This window comes from Trichinella spiralis, assembly GCF_000181795.1.
Source record: "Trichinella spiralis strain ISS 195 chromosome Unknown Scfld9, whole genome shotgun sequence".
Taxonomy (NCBI): domain Eukaryota; kingdom Metazoa; phylum Nematoda; class Enoplea; order Trichinellida; family Trichinellidae; genus Trichinella; species Trichinella spiralis.
In genome coordinates this window covers 2,085,442-2,105,365 of record NW_003526948.1, presented here as the reverse complement: position 1 = coordinate 2,105,365, position 19,924 = coordinate 2,085,442, and the positions used below count along the sequence as shown (strand labels likewise).

Sequence of the window (19,924 nt, the reverse complement as noted above, 5' to 3'; positions counted from 1 at the left end):
TGAGAAAAATTGAAAAACAAACAATCAGAAGTAGTAAAAGGGAAAAAGAATGGAAAATTCAATGGGAAAAACAGTGAAAGAATCGTTAAGACGAAAGCAAGCAAGCATTCGAGCAAGCGTAGAGCGATAAAGCAACGTGTAGACAAAAACAAGCACGTCCTCAACACAATAATCAATCCAATCGACTGCGGTACATGCGAATGTATTTTTATTGGCAAACTTGCAAACCCTTGCGTGCTGTCCGACCAACTAATCCCATCAAACCGGGGACATGTATAAAAATCAACATCAACAAGAATAATTATAATTATTATAATAATAGAAAATTTTCACCAATCAGAATATATATATTATTATGGAAAACAAAAATGAGAGAAAATAACAAACAGGAAAATATATTGTAAGAAGTGTACGAAAAGAGATAATATAGATAAGAAATGTTGCAAAGAAATTGCCAACAACAAGGATGTAACATCCAAGTTTCCCACCCTGTAAAGAGTGGTACCGTCACATTACCTATAACTAATACCTTTTTCAAAATTACAAACATCTGTCAAAATATTTCCAATCACTCTTCAATCAGTACATCACATATACAGAAGATTTTTCTTATTAGTATTATTGTTATTAGAGTTTTGTGCACAAATTCTGATATATATATATATATGTATGTATGTATGTATACATATTTTATTATCACGTATCACTCACCAACTTCTTCAAGACATTGGATGATGTTACTGGTGAAAAGGACCACATAGACAAGCAACGCTATAAGATGTCGGCGGTCGGCCGACGCAGCTCTCATAGCGCCGGCACGACAGAGATCACTCAACGTTGTTGATAAAACAGTCTGGCCGGCAGCCCTGCTCGGGCGCCGTTGTTCATCACGAACTGAACAAAACAACGAACGGCGTCGCTTGGCACGCACGTTATTCTAAAAGCACAAGTGGATAAATATTAAAATATAAAATTTGCATATTGCACACGGGTGAAGAGAAAGAAAATTTGCAAAACTGGCAATCAGAGAAAAAGGGGGGGGGGGAGAAAACAGTAAGACGCGATGAGAAATAATACAAAAACGCCAACGCAGTTGACCTGGAGCGAAAACGCAACGCGACAATGACAATAGGTCGACGCGACAGAATATCAAGGACGCGAACCAACAGTCGACGTGCAGGCAATAAAATTCAAAAGCAAAGAAAAAAAATCCAATATCATATACTGTACACACACTTCCTGCACTACACTGATGGATGTATTTAAATTTTCCAAGAGTTCGAGAAAATAATCAGACAAAAAAAATTAAAATCTGCCATCAATATTCGAATCAACGGCGCAGAAAATTGAAGGAAACTGACCAGAGTAATTATTGGCAACAAAACCCAATAATGAATTATTCAAAAACAACCTCACACTCTGTTGCTAATTAGCATGAAATGCAATTGAAAAAAATACGAACAAAACAACTTTCGGATCAATCAATCAACGCAATAGAACAACTTCCAACACTTGAGATAATTTAGGAAAATGAAATAACAAAACTGCAATTCAAAATTGGTAAAAAAAATAATAACATCCATATACGGATGGATATACATAAACATATATATTAATAATTATTTGCATGCAGAAAAAATTACGAATAAAACAAAACAAATATGGCTAAAGTAATTAAATTTAAAACAATCATCGCAGTCAAACTGCAACCAGGATCATGCATCAAATGGAAGAGAAAAAACAATCGAAATAGAACTACAATCACCTACAACCAGCAAACTGTTCAGAATCAATTGGCAAGTATGTTGGCAATAATGGTCATAATCAAAATCGACCGCGAACACACTACATCATTCGGTAAAGTTGAGTTGGAAAAAAAGCGGCAAAAATGCGAAAATTCAATTTTTGAACAAAGTGCGTGGGCGTGCCCAGTGCAGCGGCGCCTTGGCGCAGCCTTAGCGCACGAGCAGCGGCAGCGCTCCGGAGCGCCGACCGCCGGCGACCAATTACAGTATCCTTTAATGATGAGCAAGTAGAAATAATGGATTGTTCGGGTAGGCATCGATTGTTAAGTTGCGTCATCGAAAAGACGGCTGTTGACACATGCGTACGCAGACGCGCGTGTACGCAAAGGCTGAAAACAGCGACAAGCTGGCCCGAAGCCAGAAAAGAGTTCGACACGTTCTCAGCCAACCAACCAACCGGTCGACATCGTCAACAACACAACAGTACCTACATTTCCCAAGCTACGAGACGATCTAAACAACATTGAACAATAATTGCTGTTGCAAAAATTTGGAAAAAGTAATGAAAAGCATTTGGGAATGTTTTTTTTCTCATGTTGTTTTTGTTTTTATAAGCTTCGGAGGAGGGATTTTCTCAAGCGTAAAAAAGCAACTGCTTTTACGAGATGGGAAATTGTTAATCTTTTTTTAATAAAGTTGAAACAAACTGAAAAATCTAATTAAATAAATGAGCAATAAACATTTTTAAGAACAAACAAACAAAAAGCAACTGCTCGTCACCTTTCATCAACTGTTCTGCGCAAGAGGGCCGCTTTGGGGTTGTTTGGTATTTTTTCTCTTCTTTTCTTTGATAAGCAGGTGAACAATTGTAAACAGAAAATTCCATACATGCGCGTTCGCGTCGGGATGATTAAAATAAAATTAGAAAAAAAGCAAAAAAAACTGCTCGAATCAAATAATATCCATCGAGTGCTTGGAAATTGCTGGTATTGCAAATGGCAAGAGGTGAATGAGAAGATTGGGAAATTTTGAAATTAATGCAATTTTCACATTTTCTGATCTATATGTAAAATAGTCATTGCTGATGTTGTTGTTGTCGTCGTCGTCGTCGTCGTCAGCGTCGTGTTGCTGTTGGACGCGATCAAAGCAGCAGACTGACAAGCAAGCTGTTCTTCCTCTCAGTTTTATATGAAATTTCCGACTCTCTCTCTCTCCCTCTCTATCTCTCCTTCTCACACACACACAATGTCGTCCTCTCTCGCACACTGCTATTCGATTTTCTTCCATGCAAGCATAAAAAAGAGAAATAAATAAATACCCTATTCATTTGAAAATACAAGTGAACGAATCCCACGGGTTTGGAAAGCTTACGATTCTTCTCGGATGATTGGTCGGTCAGATTGGAATAAAAGGCAAGAAAAATTTCAGTTCTTCGCATCGGTTATATTGCAACACGTCATGCAACACTGAACAAGTGAAATTCCACTTCCCAAACCCAACACCAAACTAGGTGGTAACAAAATTTAAAATAAGAAAAAAGATATATATATATATACGATTTTTTTTGCTGTTGTGGAGCTGAAATTGCACGTGTATCAAATTGGCACAGCCTGTTGCTGTTTTCACCGTCACAGTTGGTTTGAAATGCAACATTTTATGGGAAAAAATGAAGTCGAGTTTGCAAAAAAAAAGCTACATGATACAAGTTTTTGCAAAATCAAAAAAAAAATTCAAAACCTTATTTTCTGCTTTTGCTGTTGAGAAAGAAATTTCTGCCCCTTACTTCTATCTATTTATTGACTGGAAAACAAAAATGGTGCCGAACAATTTATTAATTAGCAGCAAAAGATGAAGATGAAGATGAAGAATTCATCAACATTTCCATAAATTATGTTCAGTCATTTTGATATAAATGAAATAATTTGAATTAATTATCAAATGAAGATGAAAAACAAAAATATATATATATTTCAATCATTTCAATATAAATTACATGTACGTAAAAATAATTTCCCAATTCAAACAATAAAAACTTAATCTTCCAATTCAATCAATTCAATTCACATTCATTCACTCGGCTTTATCATCATCTACTAGAAAGCAAATTTCCTCCCTCCCTCTCTCTCTCTCTGTGAAATTAAAACTTGTTTTCTTTCCTCTTATAATACTTATTTACACTTTTTATTTGTTCATTTTCAATATATTATTAATTTTATAATTATTTTTTTTGAAAATAAAGTCAAATTAATATTCCATTAATAATAAATGAAACAATTTTGTTCCACTTGATGACGGAACAAAAAAAAATTAATTATAAAATTTTATAAATCATTATTTTGTCATTTGTTGTTGCTATTATTTTTTTTCATTCATCGCGTAAAATTTGAACAAACGTTCAAGAACAGCAATAATCAACTTACCGAAATAGAAGCATCGAAAAAGTCAATGAAAGAATTTTAAAAAAAACAGATATAAAAAATTCAAATAAGAATGAAAATAAAAGTTGTCATTGTTGATTTAAAATGCATGAATGAATTTATAATATTGAAAATGGGTAAAAGGAAGCAGAGCAAAAGTAATAAAAAAAAAAGTTGCAAAATAATAAAATAAAAGAGAACAACAGCAACTGCTGCTGCTTATGCTTATGCTTATGCTTATGCTGCTGCTGTTGTTGTTGTCGTTGTTGTTGCTGTTGTGATGGTGGTGGTGGTTGTTGTCAAGCTTTTAGGGTTGTGATAGCTTTTATGAAAAATTTCAGCTTTTCTGCAAAGTGTTCAATAAAAACTGGCGCACTAAAATGGCACCGCTGGCTTTTGACAAACGAACGTGCATTATTTTCAAAAATTTTCGACACTTCCCGACGACATCTGCCCGAAACCAGCTAAAATGGCCGACAAAGGTTTGACTAATGACCGACGACAATTTCAGCGTATTCATTTTCCAACGAACAAACAAAACGCCGGCCGGCTCTTCTAACGACTGACTGTTGGTCGACTGAATTTATTTGAAAAATATTCTTCTTCTTCTTCTTTTTGTTTCAGCTTTTTGTGTTTGCTGCTGCTGCTGCTTCTTCTACAGCATGACCCAACCAAGCAGTGGAAAAAAGAATCATTTTACCCCTCAACCATTTACCCCTCTGCTTGCATTTCTTCACCTTCACTCTAACCCCCCCCTCCCAATCGCTACCTCTCTTTCCCTCTTTGAATTTGTTGAAATTTCAAACATTATTATACGCGCATTTTGATTTTTTAATTTATTTAAACTTTTTATTTTTATACAACTTTTAATTCGAATGTTCTTCATTTTCGATTATTAATTTGTCCCGAAAAATCAAACATATAACCCAGATAGATATGCAATTCTGTTCTAGTTATTCGAAACGCTTGTTTACTCAATATTTCGACGGCTAAAAGGCTAATCGACTGTTAAAACAAACATCCAATACAGTATTGATCCAAGTTTTATACAATTACTTTTAAAATTAGTAACCATCGTTCGAATGAATATGACTTGAAAAATATATTTATTTTCTTAACTTATTTCTGATCAATTGTATAAAATTTGAAATATTATAATTTAAAATTTTTAAAACACAAAACAACAGATAAGAAGAAATATCAATATTGGCAAACATGTTATCAGTTTGATAAAAGTGAAATTTGAATATTAATGAGAAAATTTTTCTTCTTATTTTTAAAAGATTATTGTTAGTTGTATAATATGAGCGATCGGTTTGGTTATTTTTATTCATTCAGATAACATACACAATTGTTGACAGACATGCACACGAAACACTCGACGAACACAGCGGCGGCAGCACAGAAGAATTCAATAAAATGTTTTTATCTAATCGGCTAATCAAAATATAAGCCAGCTTGAGCTCAAAAGAGAAAAATAAACGTAACTGAGAAAATGCAACTAAATTAACCCTTTTCTGTGCAATTTTGCCCTGCTTTGTTGCACTTACTATATATATATATATATCTATCAAATAATAATCTGCAAAAAAAAGAAGTATAAAAAAATAGCAAGCAAAATATTTGTTTGTATTATATTGTATTGTATTGCGTTATGTTGTGTCAGATGATCATTTATAGATGGATAGCTATGCAATTTTTTTGAATACAATTCAAACATAAATCAAGTGTAAAAATTGAAAAATTTGTCAACAAATTTGTCATATTAGCAATAAAATGAAACTTAATAAAGAATAAATGAATTTATTTCCGTCCAAATGAATAGCTTGTTTGTCAAAAATTTGAATGAATGAGTAAAAATTGAACAATTTTCACGATGATCAAATACAGACGAATGTTTGTTTTATTACGTGGAAGAGAAAATGTTATTTTAATTAAATACACCAAGCCGAGCAGATGTGCACTTGCAAAATTGTTTATCCCCTGTACAAGCATAATAATAACAATAATGTTCCGCTTTGCTAAATGATAATTTGCAAAAAAAAAAGACAAAATACAATTAATAATTGCAATTGTTGAACAGAATTTTATGCATCATTTATGGGGATAAATTTCAAAATGAAACTTACTATATTCAATTGCTTTCTTGAATGGAGCGACAATTTTTTCTTTTCTCTTCATCACTGCTAGCAGCAATCAACAAACAAGCAGCACAGCTTGACAACATTGAGCACAAGTGTGAATGATGACGATGACGACGACGATGATGATTATGCTGATGATGATTATGATGAAAATGACACCGACGAAATAGCTGTGCAAATTATACAGATGGCGCCTCAGTGCTGTAAGTTTAACGATCGTCGTAGAGCTTATTTCCTTGAAGCGAACTTTTCTGTTTAAACAGAAAAACTAAACAACAAATCCTTCCCCGCCCCCACTCTACTTGTAAGCTAAATGTTGTAGAAATTGTAAAGCAAATGGTGGAAATGCGATTAATTATTATGCGCGCATATCGAACAAAACAACAACCAACGCTTGGGGTAACAATTAAAAAGGAAATGTACCACAATCGAATACACTTGATATTGAAATTTTCAAAATTATGCTTATTAAAAACGCAAACATTGTTGCAAGTTGGAAATTCAATTCAAAATTGTAAAGCAGAAGAAGAAGAAGAAGATGTTCATTACTTTTTAACAGTATTTCATTTTATTGTAAAGAAAAAATTCAAATTTAAATTCAATTAGCATACATTTGTTTCTTTCATTTTGAAAAAATTATCTCTTTTCTGAAAGCAAAATTCCCGCGCAACTTTCAAAAACAACTATTCAAATAATAAAATGCGCTACTTTTCCGTTTTAAAAAAATTTAAAGAAAAAATTAAAATAATATACATATTTAATAAGCAAAAATAAGAATTTGTAAAGAAAAGAAAAGAAAAAAGAAAATTGACTAAACACTTTTCTCAAAATTCAATTTCTTGAAATTCATCTCTTACCTCGGGCGTGGCTAATCTTAATCGAAGCAATTACAACTGCGAAAACTCCCCCTACTACTATTGTTACAACACTTATTATTATTATTACTATAAAATAGAAAAATAACGTCATAACATCATTGATTTTTATGGAAGCATTTCTGAAATTTGCATGAAATTTTAATTTACAGTATTCTGATAAACAAAATATCATTATTCAAGATAATAATGAAGAAAAAGAAAAATAGAATGAAAACTTCAAATCAAGCGAAAACTTATTGCTCCCTTTTGATATTGTCTGCTCTTGTCAAATGTTTCATTGTTAACATTATAAATGGCACTCATTTTTTCCAAACTTATTCCACTTAAATTATCCAAATAAATGCTAATAAAAGAAAATGCTCATGATAAGTAGTAAGCTGTTGTGGTGAAAAATTTTTTCAATTAACTGCACACAGTTTAAATTAGATTTATCGATTTTCATTTTTATTCTATTTTTTTAAAACTTGGTTAATATCTAAACATTTGATCATTTATTTTTGAAAAATGTTTTCTGGCCAATCAACAAATTAATCTCACTTGTAAAACTCTATTGTATTATTGGAAAATATTTTTCATATTAACTGACAATCTCGCAGCTGTTCAACGCATTCCAAGTTGCTTAGATACATAATTGTTCCTTTATTATGCATTGATATTACCGGAAAAATTTTATTTTTCAATGATTTTTTACTTCAATTTTTTTTCACACTTCAATTTCTTCTCTATCCATTAATGCACTTTTTGTTCGTGAAAAAATTCAACTCACATCAGCGAACGGTAAATCTATTAATATTCATGAATATATGCAGCAGTATGCTCGAAAGTTTGAAGAATTCATCAGTGAATGGTGGTGCAATTTCAATAAGAAGGGGGCTATTCTAAGGTCGATTAGTGATGGCATATTTTTTTTTCTAAATATCTTTTCTTTCTTCCGTGAAAAAATTGAAGTATTTTGCATGGCGTACAAAAAAATCAATAACATGCAATAACAAAGTTAATTTTAATGGCTCGAACTAAAAGTTGATTGATCAATGGAATACAATTAAAAATAACGCAACTTTCCAAATCACCATTCGTAAACTGATAATCAACTTCAATTATGCAAATAACTTGTCAAAACTTTTAATAACTTCCGTTCTTTTCATATTAATTATTATAAACGTTAGCTAATTGAACAATTTTTTATGATTTCTTTTATTACAATTAAAACTGTTTCATTTCTGCTAGATCATTTTCCAAATCTTACAAATGCACATCACATTATCATTGCATATATGTATCATTTTTAATTGATATAAAAAAGTTTTGCATGAAATACTCTAAAATAAACACTTACCCAGTAAAAGATTTTTTCTTTTCAAAACAATTCCATAATTTACAGTACGTTTCAAGAAAATTTTTACGGTTTTTTCATGACACCCAGTTTGGATATGCTTCTCTGATCTTGTTCACAATTTTGCACTACGGTGTAATTTTTGAACCTTTTACGACATTGTTTATCTGTTGAAAAAGACTGTTATGCAATATTAAAACCTTCAAAAATCAAGTTATCAAAATTGTCAAATGGTTGTTGTCCAAATGTAAAACTTGAATTTTATTGTAAAAATAAATCGACTCAAATGCGACCCGAAAGTTCTCAGTACACGCATCACTGTGTTTTCCTTTTAAAAATAAACAATTTCACTTCAATTTTACTCGTCTATTTCATATATTTATTACTGTTATGAGATTTCAGAAAATCAGAATCGATTTGAATAAAAAGACATTTATTTATTCAACAAAATTTCAATTCTTTGATCAAAAGATTACTTCTCGATTATTCACAATAAAAACAACAAATGTAAAACTGAAATTTTTTTATCATGAATAAAGTTTAAAAATAATAATATATTTTACTAAATTCACAATGTTAAAGTTGTGCAACATTTTTCCTTTTGAATAAACATTTTTATATAACAAAATATTTCAACAAATTAAAAAGTATACACAATTCTTATCATGTCTGTAATTTCTTTTTTGTAGATCATTTATTGATCAAAAGAACAAAATATTTATTAAAGAATAAATTTTAAATGTTTCATACTAAATTTTGCCACAAGCAGTAATATGAGTGGCTTTTTGTTTTGAAAATAATTTTTAAATTGATTTTCTTTTACGAACTTACTCAACCATATCAAAAATGTTTGATGACAGAATTATCCGCATATGTCAGAATCATTCATTTGGGATGAATTGTTTAAGAAAAGCAATTTTTTTTAATGTCATGCAAAGTTAACGACGGAAATATCAAAGACTTTGAATAATTTCTGGTTCAGAAATTTGTTTGCATTAAAAATTACGAGAGCGAATAATAATTGCCGTCTGCACTTTTAAAATTTATTGCACATTTCCGACAACTGCTGCTGTTGCTGAAATTCATCAACATTTCCAAGAAACCAATCCATTGACAATTTTGTAAAACATTTCTCTTTTCACAACAACTGCTTGAATTTTCATTGTTTTCACTTGTTTTCATTCAAATCATTTCCATGAATATTTCCAACTGGTAATTATTAACAATTTTATATAAAAGCAATTTCAGTATGAAATCACTATTCATAATTCTTGTTAATTGTTGATTGATAAATTGAATATTTTCTGAAAAAAATTGCCATTTATGATAAAACACATAATATTTATTTGAAAAGATTATTAATTAAAATATAAATTAGACTTTCAAAAAATTTCAGTAAGAAAAACTAATTCTGAAACAACAACATTCCTATTTAACACTTATTCGAAAACCACCATTTTCTGAGCAACAAAATGTATCATATTATTTCAAAAGTTGCGAAAAGAAAACTTGCAAGTAATACTAGCTGCGTAAAAGATTTTTTAGAGAAAATAAAAGACATATTATGCCAATAAAAGGCTGTTGGAATACGTTTCAAGTAAATATTATTACAATTGAAATTATCATAGTACATAAATTTACATTATTTTTTAAAGAAAAATTAATCTATTATCGTATACTTTATAGTACATAGTCGCATTCAAAATACGGAAGCTAGTTCACGCCTGAATTAAGTATACTGTAGTAAATGGATACAAATTCTGTTTTTGTTTTTATGATCTGAAATAACTGTCATTTGTTCAAAGTAATCTCTTTCGGGTCGTGATAGAAAAGAGATTTTACTTTCATAGCAACTTCAATAGTTAATTTGAGCAGCCCAGATGAAATACAGTATCATAAACGAGGATGAGTTCAAAATTTGCATTTCAGAAGATGTTTCTGTATCTCCTTTTTGTTTACTCATATTTGTCAGTGTTAGCCGAATCAGACAAAATAGTTTTGTGACGGTTTTGTGACAGAATTCATTGCATGGAATGGAATTAAAGTATGAACCTATTCATCAGTATTGATACTACAGTATGTGTGTTATTTTTACGAGTTGTGATTTGTGTGAGTTGACCATGTTTGAATTGACTTTCTGTGACTTCAGATGGAAACAGCGTGGCGCACTAAGCAGGATCACGGTGATAGTGTATTCGAAAAGTTGGCTAAGCAAAATTTGTACAAGTTTTCCAAGCGGTGTTGCTTCACTTGACGTTTTCAACTGTACTGAATATTTCGAAAAGGAGCATCAAATGATTTCCACGGCTGTATCTGTTATGAATTTCGGTCACTTCAACGTTGAAAAATTTTACTAAACAGCGAGTAAGTTTACAAGTTGTAGGCAATGTCAAGAAACTATGACTAAAATGCGCTCTGCTAGCTCTTATTCACTTCTTATTTCACAATTTGTATTTGATACAAGATCTGAATGGGAATCTGTTGTACCGTAGCCACTTTGTAAGTAAAATTCTGTTCAAGAAGGTGAATGGAAAACAGCTCTGAATAAGGTAGACCATATATTGGTTCCATATCTGAGAAGACGACACTGTCCGAAGAAGTGGACAGAAGACAGTTGTGAAACTTGCAACGATAAATGGGTTCAGATTCTGGAAATAAGACACTGTCCAACGAAGTGAATAATGCACAGCCCTGGATAATGTTGACAGATATATGGGTTCAGCATCTTCTGCTTCTTACTGATGATCTTCACTGATGCACAGTGTTATCCTAGTGGGGCTTTCGCATCTGAGGTGATGATCGTTACCATTGGTAACCGTTTTATTTGAAGTGTCAGCTACGACTGTACGCGACCTGCATCTTTATTTAGTGGATGAATTGAAAGTGATACGTGGTGAAACTTCATTTTTTAAAATTGCATAAATGGCATATGTATTTCGAAAGCGAATTTTTATTTGTTTGATTTTATTTTTCTATTACTATGGTAAACATATCTCTTGGAAACGGCAGTGTCTGTTTTCTTTCACCATTTTTTTGATTTCTACGTTCTTCTCTGCTGTTTTCTATTGAAATGACGGTTTCTTCATTTCCACTGGTGACGCAACATTCTTTGGTGAACTCTCTGAATTTATTGGAAATTAAATTTGATCTTTTGATTTTCTTCTTTCATTGTATGTTTAATATACTGGTTTTGAAATAAATATATATTTACCTGAATAAATTTCTGGTAATAGTTTTGGCAGCTATATTGCTCAATTTGAATTTAATAAGTTGAAGCAGCTTTACACCGTCCCATTGCAGTATCTCTTTTGTAAACTTTACCACCAGATCATTGTGATACTTGTCTTTATCTTTTGTTGTCAATTCCAAGCACTGGTTGATAAAGTCGACATGATTTGACAAGGAAAACGAAGATCTCGTCCATATAATGAAATGAGCAGTTGTTGCTATAGAACAAAAGAATAACCAAAACCATTGGAGAAAGAAGAATTTGTCATGAATTGCGTTCACACCAATCATGCATTGAACTGTGTGATTTATTACTTGGTTCATTTCTCTGACATTGAAATCGCAGCTGAACAAAATTTCCAATAAGCATTAGCATAGAAAAGAGTCGAATATAATTTACATCGGATACTTACAAAGTGGTAATTGGAAAATGTTCACTCTGACTCCATTTGCCAGTTTTTAAGTATTCAACTGCAACTTCGACACCCCAAAAGAAAGACTTCCTTTTGAAAATCCAACTGACTGCGATAAACTGAGTTACTGCATTTGTCAGAAAAAGGAATTTTACAAAAGCGTGGCTTAATGTTAAATAAGAACATGCGACATTGTTGAACCCAAAAATGCTGCTGTTGATTCTGTAGAATTTTAAATAACTGCTCAGTTTGAACTGCAGATGTTTACTAATTTCATCTTCTTTCGACGGGGATTCCACATTGGTATTTATTAATGACAAAATATTCGCAGTAGGTTCTGAAAAACGAATAATTTATCAGTTTAAATAAGTAGGTCAACTAATTTCATACTCTTTGTAAGAAATGCGGCAATCACTGCGGGCGTGGCAAATAATATAGCCTGAATTGCCAGTACATATGTCGCCCAAAAATGAAAGCCGTGCTTTTTTCCCTCCGTACCTTCTCTAAATAATAATATTAGTTGAACGTAATGTCGACAATTTTTTGCTTGTTTAATATTTTCTTTATTTACGTATGTCTGAAAAGTTGACTTCGATTCTGTTCTATTGATAATGTATTAATGTTTGGCGTTTGTTGCCGAGTTATAACGTATATTCTCATAACGTATAAATTGAAATTTTATCATGAAATAAAAACAGAAACACGAAAGCACTTACACAATAGAACTGTTGGTATAATAATACGTGGAATGAATAAAGCAGTATGTTTCGGCATATTGCTCCCAGGATTTCACAAAATGATGAGGACTCCAACACTTGATACGTGGAGTCAGAATGTCGGTGAAAGACATGACGACTAAATAAGTAACAACCACTTTCACCGTAAACAAAAAGTGCATGCGATCGATGAAATCTTCAAAACCATAAAAGTTGAAAAACATATCGAACTTGTTATCGAGGGGAAACATTTTGAAGACAATATCGCTAATATCACCTAAAACGTACTTATGATGAACACTCTGAATGTATCATTTTTATACAGTCATGTTTGTATTAAATCTGATTTTAATAATAAAAAACATCTGAATAACAGTGAATAAAATAATTTTTAATACCTGTAAAATAATAATCACGTGAAATAAAAATAAGTTCAAATGAAAACGTGAAAAGTTTGATGTGAAAAATAATAGTAGAAAACTGAAATAACAGACAGTCGTACCAACACAGCGTAACGGTAGCCGAAAAGCTTCACAAATGAACGCGGCCGATAAGTATCTTTAATGTTTCAAAAAATATGCAGGTAAATTTTTTAAAAATTTAATCGGCGGTATTATTTCAAATATATACCTCAAAAATTTTATGAATTCAAATGATATATTGTTTATTTTTATTTATTTATTTCATAAATAAATATATTTATGACTATTAATGCATATTTTTAATTTTAATTTTAATTATTGCATAAAAAAGTAAATTTGTTTTTTGATATTTGAACTTGACTTTCAAACAATTTTTATACTGTAAATGCTTTTTAAATTTCATAGTGCTGTTTTTTTATTATTTATGCTTTCGAGAAATATTTGTACTAAATTATTATAAAATAATTATAGATTTGGTCTTTTTCAGGGTGTTAAATAGTTTAGATGATTTTTTTCCCATACTAGAAGTCTTGTTTCGATTTGAATGATAAAATTAAGCAAATCGTGTACTCCTTTTTGTAGTTTTTTGTCTTATTTGAATGCATTGAATTGTTTGTTAGGTTTAATTTTTAATATGATTAATAATTAATAATAAGAAAATTTGTGGCTGAAAAAGAATTGTTTATTTTGGTTGGTTGTGTGCCCTTTAAAATGAAACCACTTAAAAAAAGGACCGTGTTATGATTGTGTAAACTTGCATTTTATTATTTCGACTCAATTTCAAAGAATCAATTTGACGCAATTACATTAGCAAATTATATGAAAAGCAAACTATTTTTTATTTAATCAAAGTGAAGCCAGAGAAATTGAAACAATTTATTCATAAAAAGAAAAAAAAACACTTCTATTGACTTAATATCTTGTTCCAATTCTGCTGATGATGTGGAATAAAAGAAACAAATACAAAAACTTTTTGTTGTTTTTTTAAAAACGAAATTATTATTTTTAATTTAATGAATTGAATGTATTTTTCAGTTTGATATTTCATCCGAAGTGTAAATACAAAGTAATTTGAATTTTTAAAATTTTTCAAAAGAACACGAAAAATCTCGATGAGTGGCAGTTGTCTATTTTGTTTTCAGTCGCAACTTGCTTTGAATTATGTTCTAATAGAATGTAATAATGTTCTTTGTTGTAAAGTAGATGATGCCAAATCTAACCACTGATAAAAAAAACACGAACCAAATTAACGTTGTGGAATAAATGCGTTTGATAAGTAAAGATGCTTAAAATATTTGTTGATTTGTAAAGTTCCGTCCGTGTAGTTGTTTTTCTTTTTTCTTCTTATTTACAGAGTGTAAAATTGCATCGCTTCAATTATTGGTGCAAAATTGAGTGGAATAAAAAATTTGCATACGAGTGCGTGATTTGAAACAATCTTACAGTAGTGCTTCGCGACGACTGCAAAGACTGGTTTTTTTCGTCGAACAGAGATTGGACGTCGATCGTCGTACAAATTGGATTCGAAAATTCGTCCATTTTTATTATAATTTCAAAACAGCGCAACGACCAGTTCGACTTCAACAATCTGAAGACGTCCGTTTTGGTAAGTTGTGCTTTTTTTTTCTTTTCTTTTCATTTTTATGGTAATTTAATTTTTTGCATTAAAAAATGGAACCTAAAATTAGTATATAATGTATCAGCGCAATCGAATCAACAAGTCGTTTGTTTGTTCAATAACTGCGAGAAATTTATGACTGTAGACGAGAAATATTGATGATATTTCAATATTTGAGATTATTTTGATTGTTAGAATTTGAATTTTTCATTTTCTATTTTACATTCAATCGAGTGAAGTTGAAGTTCTCAGAAAGAAAGGCAAATAAATTCAGCGTTCAATTCAAACCCCAATTCAGGCTACGTGGAGGTTGTTTTTCAATTATGCAAATCACTTGCGCCTGAAATTTCTCTCCAGCGTCTGGCGACGGTGTGCTGTTTTATCTAGGTCTGATGCGACTCGCACCGGGGCCCCCATTTATTCACCGCTTTCTCATTTCATTTCAGAATTTTTTGCCATCAAAATTATTTTCTGGTGTTTTTCTTTGAAATGTATGCCCTGTCCCTAACCATGTTCATTTTCGCATTTATAAACTTTTCTATAAATGAATGAGAAAATTTCAACACAAAATTGAAAATTAAAATTTTGCTAAATCACCAGACAAAATTCGGATGTGGAATGTCTTTGGTTTGGGCTCAATTTATTAAATGAAATTAATCTGCTTAAATTTGCTTGTTTGGAATAATTTTTTTGCCTTATTACGAAAGTATTATAATTTTGTAAATGATTCAATTGTCTGCATTCATCGACGACCATATTTTTGGCAGAATATGATTGGCTAATTGCACGTGGCTATAGTTTTGATGGATAAAAAATAAGTTAAATTAGTTGTAATTATTTCGGTTGCCCGTGTTTAATTATGCTGTTTGAGAAGAGGAAAGTGAATTGACTTTTGAGCGGGTAAAAGATGACTGACTGTATGGCGCCAATTCACCAGCTGCAAGTGTATAACCGGTGGCTGTGCTTAGGTCATGATAGGAACGGTCAGACAGGCGCCGGGTGGACAAGGTTAATATTTGAACGTCCACTTGGATGAAGTGGATCCAAGTTAGCCTTGCGAAAAATTATACAGAACTGCTACGCAAATGGCCCAATCCACGTTGTGTACTCAATCAATAATCTGAGTGCTTTCGAGTGATATCAATGTTCGTCTGATAAATGTGATGGAAATGGGCTCCATTTAGTACACAACCAACTGAAGTTTAGCAGCAAACATTAGCAGATGTTATTTTAGTGCACATGTTCAATTGAAAATGTCGAATACTTTCATTTAAGAAGTTTAAGTTTAAATTCATACGTAGTGCACACATTTTTCTAAATGCTGCTTTGAAGAATTTGAAACTTTAATTCTTTTATTGGTTTTCACTCATTAATGCGAATGTGCTGTTCATCTCGAAAATATTTAATGTCTACTGCTGCATTTTGAAATGTTGTTTTCAAAACATTTGTAAAACACAATAAATATGCACCTACCTACCTACACACACACAGAGAATGAGAGAGGGATACAGGTGCATTCGTTCATACGCATGCATGTATGTATACAATGTGTGAATGGAGGAAAAGTTTTCATTTACTGTTCTGCGTGATGATGCTTTTTTTGGTTGATTTTTGGATACCCACTTGACCTGCGTCCGGTCGACACTAGCATTGTTCTAAGGAAACGTGCCGAAAGTCTTCGTTGGAAGCGTTTAAGCTTGTTTTACAAAGTGGATAGCCACGTGCAGCTGTTTGTCGATGCTCTTGACCGTTGGCCAGCAACTGTCCATCACGGTGGGAATTCACTTGAGGCGGCTGTATGGCGCCGCCAAGTAGCTTGGAGGCGTTGGAATGCACCCTTCCATCGACCCACGTCAATCTGCCTGAAGGAAAAAGGATAAAAACGGTCAGGGCAGGTCGAGTATCACGGATCGGCTTCTTTTTTTGTTTTCAATTACGAAATCTTAACTACGGGATATTGGCGATGTGGATGGGATATTCTCAGACTTCATCTGGAGAATGGGGGGGAAATGAGAAAATAATTACTTTTTTCTTCATTATAAAACAAAATCATTTTACCTTTTTCTTTTATAACGTTTGAGCAAAATTATTTCTACTTTACTCTGTTATTTCAAAATTTTTGCACCCCATACTTTGTGCATTTTGAGAAAGAAAAAAAATACGTGATGATGCTTCAATTTGATAATTTTACTTCTCATCGAAAAGAATTATAATCTGGCCTTATTTACAAAAGTGTTAATATGACTTTGGATAAGGTTTTTCAAATGACTGATAGCATGGTCATCATTGCATTGTCAATTTTTTTTTTGAAATAAGGGCATTTTCTATAAATGTATGCATTTTTGAATAAATTTAAATTGTTGACAAAATTAAGAAATAATGATAAGAATTTAAACGAACAAAATCGATATGTTTAAATTTAATCAGAAAATGTTACAATTTTCAATTTCTGTGCAAATTTGTAATGAATTATATATGGATACACTTTTCGTAAAACAGCATTTCATAATTTATTGAAATATTTGAATATGGGAATGTAATTTTTGTTGCTCTTCTTTTTTTGTTTTATTTATTTGCTTTTCTTTTTTCTTCGACTTTCATTCATCGAATAGTTGAAATTGAATTGTTCAGATGAAGCATTGTAGCGTTGTTAATTTTTGCTCGGACCTGTCAAAGCTAGTTGCACGGCGAAATGGAAAAGCTTCCTTCCTCAATTGACCCAATCGCATTGATGCTTTTGGAGCAATTACAATTCTGACACGGGTATCCGGATCGATTTTTCTTTCTCCTCATACCACGCTTCAGAGCTTCACTTTTGTCGAAGAAATTTTTATTCATTTTTTTATCTCGTTTGTTTGTTTGTGAATTTTCAGTATTAGCACATATGAAAACAACATCGACTAACAAACACATCGCTTAATCGATTAACTTTTCACAAAGTGAAAAAGGGCAAATATTATTGATCATCGTGGCAAATTGCTTCGGGCAAAAATGGCACCCCATTACAAACTCACCGGGGTGCTTCTTTTTTTGATTTTTCAAAATGAAAATATATGCATTCATTTTGCAAGTTTCAAGCGAGCATTTAATTTCGCTTTTAATTTTCGAAATCAGCCAACTGGTTGGCCAACTTTATCATCCGCTTTTCAAATAAGCTTTGCCAACAGTGACGGCGGCAAATGTTTTGTGTCCACTTTTCGCTTTGTTCATGAAATTTTCCAACGCCCAACGTCGGCAAGCGTTGGCTGCTTGCAGTTTGGAAAAGATAAAATTTAAAATTGATTTTTATTTTCCAAATGTTCACCAGCTTGGCATGGTGGGAAGAAATTAAATTTGCTTTCCACTTTGGCAAAGATCTTCAGAGAGAGAGAGAGAAAGATTGCAAAAGGATGGGCAACAATTTTGCACCTTTTCAAAGTGAATTAATTGCTCGTGGGATGTTTAAATGCAAAAAGTTTTATGAAAATTCTCTTAACAATTTCATTGGTTCAGTTGATTTGCCATTTAATGTTTATTTGTTGCTTTCTTTGCAACATACAGCTTATAATTTTTATTGGCTTTATTATCATCATTCTATATTACTTGGAACTTGACCATCAGTTGCAGATGTTAAACATAACGTAATAGAAATATTGAAGTTCTAATAATGGGAGAAAAGCTTTGAATAGTGAAAGAAAAAAAAATAAAGAATGTTCATTGTCTGAAAAAGAAGGTTCACCGAGCCGAGAGACTTGGAGAGCGGCGAACAAGATGGATGGCCCAGCTTTTCGCTTAAGCAGATTATCAAGGTGAACATCTGCGCGCTCAAGCCGTCCAGAGCTGCAGCTAATGCGTTGCTTGAACGATTTTCAAAAAAAGATTGCCACACGAGCACCATTTAATAAGCTGGTCGGCACGGCTTTGTTCAAGCTTTCAAGCAAGCTCAAGAGCCGACGTTGTCACTGTTTGCAAATCTTCGTTGCGATTAATTTCTCTGCTAAACAATGTGCTCGTCAGCTGGAGGTGCTACCAGAAGCTGACCCGGCAGGTGTAACTGAACAACAATACATCTATATATATATAGATGTATACAAATGTGGAAATAGCCACTTGGAAAAGATGAACTTTTCTATTCTCATTCTATTAACTATTATTATTGCTCTTCTTCAAGCTTCCCCCTCTTCTGCTCTTCCTCCTGTTTCTCTGCTGATGGCTTTTTTCCTCTGCTTTCAGCATTGTCGACAAACACGAACGAAACATCTGCAATATTCGTTCGCTTGCCTTTTTCCCATTCTTCCAAGTTGGCTGTAATTTCACGATAAATCTTCTCTGCAAAAGCCAGTTTGCAGCATTTTTACAAAGCACTGCCGACTCATAAATCAGCAAGCTAATGATGATCAAAACCAACCAGTTGACAGGGTCGCTAGTAAAAGTTGAACGACTTGATCGCAACAATGACGAGTGGTGCAATTTGGGTCAATTTGTTATTCATTGATTTCATCATTTCTGCAATGCTGTTCATAAGCTGCAATTGTTGTAGCACCAAGTCAGCCTGTCAATTCACTCACTCACTGGTCGGTTCGAATAGTGGACGGCGGATGTGAATGGTGAAAAATGTTGGCACTTGTCAAATTGACACCATCAACTTGTTGTTGGAAAAAAAGAAAAGAAAGAAGCGAAGCAATATCCGGTGGCTTTTCACGTATAATTGAAGAATTGAAATTCAATTTTGAAAACAAATTTTGTTGAGAATTGAGCGAATAGAAAAATGAATCCTCCCCCAATCCCAAGAAATTGCTGCTGCTGTGTGCTTTTCCCCTTTTCGAACTATTAGCAACTAGCCGAGACGAACTGTACTTGGTGTTCGTCCAGTGAGCTCGAATCAATTTTATACGAGGACAATGCAAGAAGGGCTATTTCCTTATTCTGCAAATGGATACGGTGTTGTTGTGTCGACCTTTGGCATTGCTTCGCCGCGATGAGGTCACCGGCTGAGGATACTTTTGTCATCATCAATAATGCACAGTTTAA

General features: G+C 32.4%; 5 protein-coding genes across 5 annotated transcripts; 4 read left to right on the top strand and 1 right to left on the bottom strand.

Moving 5' to 3' along the window:
• Positions 1-1,661: 1,661 nt before the first annotated feature.
• Tsp_12076 (conserved hypothetical protein) lies at positions 1,662-2,272 on the top strand. Its single transcript, XM_003371506.1, has 2 exons — positions 1,662-1,800; positions 2,013-2,272. Exons 1-2 carry the CDS (start codon positions 1,662-1,664, stop codon positions 2,270-2,272), a joined length of 399 nt encoding a protein of 132 aa, XP_003371554.1.
• Positions 2,273-10,958: 8,686 nt separating this feature from the next.
• Tsp_12075 (innexin superfamily) lies at positions 10,959-13,125 on the bottom strand. Its single transcript, XM_003371505.1, has 7 exons — positions 12,875-13,125; positions 12,549-12,661; positions 12,159-12,495; positions 11,729-12,091; positions 11,507-11,638; positions 11,257-11,370; positions 10,959-11,208 (listed from the first exon to the last, which is right to left on the bottom strand). Exons 1-7 carry the CDS (start codon positions 13,123-13,125, stop codon positions 10,959-10,961), a joined length of 1,560 nt encoding a protein of 519 aa, XP_003371553.1.
• Positions 13,126-13,167: 42 nt separating this feature from the next.
• On the top strand, positions 13,168-15,073 carry Tsp_12074 (hypothetical protein). The gene is made up of 6 exons (XM_003371504.1): positions 13,168-13,203; positions 13,367-13,428; positions 13,768-13,786; positions 14,332-14,351; positions 14,742-14,902; positions 15,000-15,073. The coding sequence occupies exons 1-6, from the start codon at positions 13,168-13,170 to the stop codon at positions 15,071-15,073; spliced, it is 372 nt and encodes a 123-aa protein (XP_003371552.1).
• Positions 15,074-15,821: 748 nt separating this feature from the next.
• On the top strand, positions 15,822-16,794 carry Tsp_12073 (conserved hypothetical protein). Its single transcript, XM_003371503.1, has 2 exons — positions 15,822-15,922; positions 16,575-16,794. The coding sequence occupies exons 1-2, from the start codon at positions 15,822-15,824 to the stop codon at positions 16,792-16,794; spliced, it is 321 nt and encodes a 106-aa protein (XP_003371551.1).
• Positions 16,795-18,742: 1,948 nt separating this feature from the next.
• Positions 18,743-19,204, top strand: Tsp_12072 (hypothetical protein). Its single transcript, XM_003371502.1, has 2 exons — positions 18,743-18,941; positions 19,065-19,204. The coding sequence occupies exons 1-2, from the start codon at positions 18,743-18,745 to the stop codon at positions 19,202-19,204; spliced, it is 339 nt and encodes a 112-aa protein (XP_003371550.1).
• Positions 19,205-19,924: the final 720 nt, after the last annotated feature.